This window comes from Varroa jacobsoni, unplaced genomic scaffold (assembly GCF_002532875.2).
Source record: "Varroa jacobsoni isolate VJ856 unplaced genomic scaffold, vjacob_1.0 scaffold_1205, whole genome shotgun sequence".
NCBI lineage: Eukaryota > Metazoa > Arthropoda > Arachnida > Mesostigmata > Varroidae > Varroa > Varroa jacobsoni.
The window spans coordinates 43305-49304 of NW_019214107.1; the positions used below are offsets into that span (position 1 = coordinate 43305).

Below are 6000 nucleotides of genomic sequence, written 5' to 3' on the forward strand. Positions count from 1 at the left end.
TCGTCTTCGATACATAAAGGAAACCTTTCTTTGCTTTGCTGAAGTGTCATAATCTCTGAAAAACTTACTTCAATCCATATTCTTCGTGTGACTTCCCGTATCCAAATGGCGTATCCTTGAAGTGGAGCTCCTCCATCATTCTCGCAGGGTCCCCATTCAACGTACATCGATGAAGGCCCAGTGACCGTAGGAACAAGTGGGCCTCGAGGTGCATTCGGTTTTCGAGTTCCAGTTTTTAAGTTAACTAGACTAGCAGTTTTTAGGGCCACAAGCGAACTTCCTGCGCGGTTTTCCGAGTGAACCTATTTAAGTAAAACTGCTTAGACAAACGAAGCTATGGCCAGCTCGTGAGAACATTTTGATGAAGTTTCGGCGGAAGAAATGACTCTACTTTTTTGCTTGTGGGCAGCGCTAACTAATGCCGCCTCAGTTGTCTTTCGATAAACTCCAATGACAAAATTTTGTCTTTACTTAAGTGACATAGCTCCTTAACACAAATATGTAATAAGTAGGTTCGCTTCCTTTAGTGAAGCGTTTCATGTACCTTGAAACTGTATCTGTAGTGGTTATCCAGGTTCTGTATGGTGCACTCCTGAATGTCTCCTTCGACGGTCATTATTCTACCCCATTGATCTGTATCCTGACGCCGTTTCCATATGGAATAGCCTTCGACGGGACCCGAGATCGGCTGACGCCACGAAAGTGAACACGACCGACTCGTCGTGCAGGTTATGTGAAGTGGGCCCTCAGGTGGATCTGGCAGGTCTGTGCAATTTAAAATCAATTTGAATTGACTAGAGCATTTGGTCTCTGATTTTTCGAACATGTTAGATTCGATGCAACCAAATCGAGCGCACTTGAAATGTCTCCTTTAGGGTGAAAGCCATTCCCAGTCATCAACGATTCTGAGTGCGATTGAGGTCTATTTGTCACACGAATTTTTTTTAGATAAAAATGTCCACAAACACAGCTTTTTTTTTTTTTTTTGCAGCTTTCAGCATACGTCAATAGAAGACAGCTACTAGCTCAGAATAAATATGAATAGTAAGAATTTAGATAAATATCCTACATAAAGCGCAGTAAATGTATCTGTTAATGAGGTTCCTACTTCCCAATCACACGTCACTCACCAATAAGGCATTTAGTGAAAACCTTTACTTTCGATGATGGTTCGCTGATGCCATTGTCATTCAGAGCTAGCACTCTGTAGAAGTATTCGCTGTTTTCAAGAATATCTCCATCAACAAATGATAGCTGCCCGGGATCGATGTACCCGACCTCCTGGAACACACCGTTCTCCTCAGTACACCTGCATAAACGGAAAAATAAAATGATAACGTTAACTGCAGCAGCAATGGCAGAACTCCTTTATCGTTCAGCAAGAATAGTGGCAAAATGGTCAGCAAAATGGATTCACTGAACGTATTCGAAAAGTTAATATTTTAAATAAATACATCATTCATAGGACAAGCTAAAAAAGGCTTCTCCAGGTCCCGTCTTTTATTAACCTCTTCTTCAGGCTCATTTAATTCCAGATTGTTTCCTCTGATCCACAGGATATGCGATGACAAAAGTGGCTTTCGTTTCGTAAAGCCTACTGGATCTGGTTTTTCCGAGAACTATACTATTATTATTGCTCTGAAAACCGGTCTGGCTAGTGACGATACCATTTTATCGCGCTCACATTTTCCGGAAAAACGTAATGGGTTCGACAAGACCACAGGCTCCAGATCATAGCACATGTGTGCCTTGTCCCTTATATCCTTGCATGAGTTCGACCCGCATATTTACATGGACAACTAGCCCCTATAGAGAAGGGAGTTCTTGAAGATTTCACGAGTTCCACCCTGTACTTAGTGATGGAACTCGTGGGACCTTCAAGAACACGCAAACTAAGAATCACTTACGAGGAGTCGCTTCCAAGCGTCTAAAACGAATATATTTGAAGAGTTGAGTGCTTATTCACATGGTTCCCTCGACGGGTCCGTTTCAGGGTTAAAATCTAAAATATCTTTTTTGAGCGCGTTGGTCTCAGGCCGATTTTCCTAAGGCTTCAGATTTGAAAGACAAGCAATGGTTTAAATTATAGCCGAATCCAAGAATCGTTTGCCTAGGTGGATGAACATCACCTCTGAGAGGCTGATATTATAGTAGCTACAGCCTTTACTAGAATACATGTTAACAAAGTCCGGTTGTGATTGCATACCATAGCTTTACGAACTATAGTAAAAAGAAATGTATCTCGTAAACCTTGTTTTAACGAGGTGCACTCTAGACTATTACGGTAAATAAGATCTTTCATTCTAATGATTCTAAACAAGTTTGGCCTTGTAGCCACAAGGCTGATTTCGACGTTTATGATTATTTTTTCTAATGATGATTTCTACTAATAAGTAATTAGCAACAAGCATCACTATGTTGGTACCGTAGTCTCGTGGTTTATCCAATTTATGGTATATCAGCGACTCGAACAAAAAGGTACATACAATTCATAGATGAAAAACTCCACTCTGGACTATTCGAGTCCGCATTATTTGTTCCCCTCGCGTCGCGCTTTTATTGCTTTAAGAATAAAGTGGCGTGATTAAGCACGTGTTCATATTAGAGCGCCGCTAGCGTCCTTAACTGTCAAGATTAAACGACAAAAACAACGCAAAGGGTCGCTTCGTCGAGGTTGGCCATTTTGCGTAGGTCGGTATCGTAATATTTTGTACTTTTCCACAGTGTACAAAATATGTTGCTAGAAAATCCTGCTCAGGTCTAATTTCTATATGCGTTCATTGTAGATGCACTTTGATGGGCCGGAGACAAAATCGACGTGGAACAGATTTACACGCGAGGGCCACCGTCTAAATCAAGGTACGTGCCTCTTGTCCTGAAGGAAATCTTCGTCCTTGCTGATTGTGCATTTAATATAATAAGCCTATACGCTCAAGACGGCTACTCAAACTTTCTTAGTTGTGTAAAAAGCACTGAGCAAAGTATCGATGCATACCACACTTGCGATGCTAGTAAAAAGGAAGTTTCCTTCTGTTAATGCATTGAGCGCAAGAGTACTACATATGTGGGTAGCGTTGTTAATCATGTAAACCCAGACAGAGACTCAATGTAAATGATAATTTCATGTAAATTTCGAATCGACTCAAAGGTTATCGTACCGATTTATTAGTTGAGATTGTCCGCCTTCTAAACTTTGAGTAGTTAAGATACGTACCTTTCGACCAGATATGAGTTGATCTTCGACCCGCCATAGTCCTGCGGACTCTCCCATCGCAGGCGAACTAGGTCAGCCTCAAAATCGTACTCCCCTACAAGATCATCAGGAGGTCCTGGTGCCGCATCCGAACTGGCCGGTATGTACATTATGTTCAGTCGGGTGTTCTCACGGGTCGTCCAATAATTGCACACATACGATCAACGCTTCCTCTAAAATGGCCAAATTAGCTGTCACTAGTTCTATAAAGTGGCATTTTAGCAGTAGTCGATAAAAACACTTCTGTCCTTAGCAGCTGTTTCCTAATATATATCACAACTACATGATTGTTGTATTAAAAACTGAGTAACAATAATGACATTTTCACTAATAGGATGATGCCTCTCGCCGCTATCATCGTCATCATCATAGGTGATCTACAGAGCAATTGACTGTCCAAAAAAAAAAGCCCAAAACCGACGATTATCAAACTATTGTATGAATTGTACAGCTGACTACTATGTGTGAGATCCTATTAGCATAGTGTAAAATAAGGCATTTTCCGAGAGTCATTGTTTCTCCTGAAATGTTTCTGCGAAGTTCTAGAGTCCAGCAAAAGCGGGGGCTTACAAATGGATTGACTCTGTCACCGATACAACTTTTTCTATATCAGTACATCTCTTAAATGTTTTCCGCTGAAGTAAGTAGTTCTTGATAATTCAGTATGTAGGTCAATTTGAGCAGATCTAAGCTTACTGATGAGACTCGTCCTGTCCATGAGCGCTTCTTTTGCATAACATGTACCCAGATCATTAACTTTCGTTTATATATGCAGCTTTATAAATAATATGATTGGGCTCACATTTTATATTTTCCACATAAGAGATACAAATACGGTACGCTATGGGCATTCAACACCCGCAGGGCTGTATAGAACTGAAATAAACACGATCTGTTGTCGTCTGACAACTTGAACGTGTCAACCAAAATCAGTTAAAGTAACTTTAGCTTTGCAAAGACATAATGGAACTTCTAACCAAACGTATGCAATGAACCTGATACCTTTAACAAAGTATTTACAATTCTCTACAGGAAATTGTCGTGTGTTTTTTGCCTCTGTAAATCTATTCGAAAACAAAAGATACCTAACGAAAGAACCAGTGATCATTGTTCTTCACTGCCGCCAAAGATGACTCAATGCAATCGTTCTACTTAAAAGTCTAGTAAAGTCTGAATGCAGAGGTACCCGCGATAAACAGCGGCCAATTGGAAAATATTTAAAAACAATGCAGGAGAGCAAAATCCACCAGACGTGGACAACACGACCCTATTCAACCGTATAAATAAGGTCTAATTAACTGAATACTAATCTATCATGTTGAGCTATATAAGCTTCGGACATTAACCCGGCCACTTGTATTATAAATAAAAATACAATACCGAATTTCGAATACATGTCTAATTTTCTTTCTTTAAATTAAGTTGCTTGTTTCAATTTTATATCTATTTTCTACAGGTATCATAATTAGCATTAGGTGAGAAACCGCGCCGATAAGTCGACATGACCTCACATTTGTCATTCAGAAAAAAAGGGTCTGTAATTGTCAGTCTATAGCACCAAGAAGTACCGCAGCATTTGTATACACAAGAAGCTCGTACATTATTCGGTATTTAATGCCTGCTTCTAAACTCTTACCTCGACTTAACTCCTGCAAGTTCTTTATGCACCGGACCACCGTTGTCTTCATATAGCTGATAATGAGTGCGTCCACAGAACACTAAATGGTTCAGCTAAACCAAAGACTACTCGTATTTTCTAGCTCTGTTTTCGTCCGAATTTTCGGTTATATTTAATATGAACGCCGGAGTACACGGTTATGCACAGATATACACTGAGGAGCACAGTAAGGTTATGTTTTCATCGTATGTTCATAATGTTTTTTCATGGTTCACCATCACGAACTCTTTCAACTGTAAGACCTACCCAGGCCAACACGGTTTGTGGGTCAGCTGTTGTTCCAGCTAGCCAAAAAACACCCGCTCATTGCTCGCATCTACGGAATATGTTCATAGATACTCGCGCAGTGCAAAGCTCATGAACAGGCCATGCCGGTTTGCAGCTCAGCCGAGCGGAGACCGGGTCCACCAGCTGGCCCGCTGTCGCCGCTGGAACAAAACCTAGGACACGACTTCCATCGGGTAACGACACGAGAGCAATAACGGCGGCCTGGTCGCGCACCTCTTATGTGTGAGTAACCGACCCGTGTTAACACAAAACCCTTCTGACTGGCCACCTTTCTTAGCCACCGGACGGTATCTCTATTGCAGCTCTAATAGGCTAATCTCAGCTAGCCTAAGCCAGAGCGCAGCGCAAGCCAAACCGCTCGCGCGGACTCCGGCTTGTTTGCCTGTTGTTGTCCTGCTGGGCCCGCGAATCACGGTGATGGTGTAGGGATGGCTCGTGGTGCCATCGGCTCTGCGCCGAAGACAGCTTTTGGACCTGGCAGCTTCTAGTTGTTGTTATTGCCAGGCTCAACAATAGCGCCAGCGTATAGTCTTGATTATAAACTGTTACAGTAATTGAGCACGGTAGTAGCCTGCAGATGCCGTCGAGTTCGCGATGTCCCTTTGAAGTTATAGACTTGATGGTGGTTGGCGGGTTTCGCGGACTGAGGCGCTTTCAACGATCAAAAGCCGGTGTCGTCTTGCAGGTCCCTTATCGCGACTAACATTGTTGTTCTCGTGTCACCGCATGCTAATCATTTTAGTGAACGTGCTCCTTTGGCCAGATAGAACCACAGCCACAG

At 42.0% G+C, this 6000-nt stretch overlaps 1 protein-coding gene across 4 annotated transcripts in view; it reads right to left on the reverse strand.

Moving 5' to 3' along the window:
• Positions 1 to 5511, reverse strand: part of MnM (myomesin and myosin binding protein) — a 45695-nt gene extending 40184 nt beyond the window's left edge. Inside the window, exons 1-5 of one of the 4 annotated variants that reach the window (XM_022846010.2) lie at positions 4890 to 5197; positions 3215 to 3426; positions 1131 to 1309; positions 545 to 765; positions 69 to 302 (exon numbers count right to left, since the gene is read on the reverse strand). In XM_022846010.2, the coding sequence (XP_022701745.1) occupies positions 69 to 302; positions 545 to 765; positions 1131 to 1309; positions 3215 to 3363 (783 nt within the window). In that variant the 5' untranslated portion in view covers positions 3364 to 3426; positions 4890 to 5197. Of the gene's footprint in view, positions 1 to 68; positions 303 to 544; positions 766 to 1130; positions 1310 to 3214; positions 3427 to 4889 lie in introns of all 4 variants that reach the window. The other 3 variants (XM_022846012.2, XM_022846013.2, XM_022846014.2) reach the window with 3 other exon arrangements.
• Between the last annotated feature and the right edge of the window lie 489 nt (positions 5512 to 6000).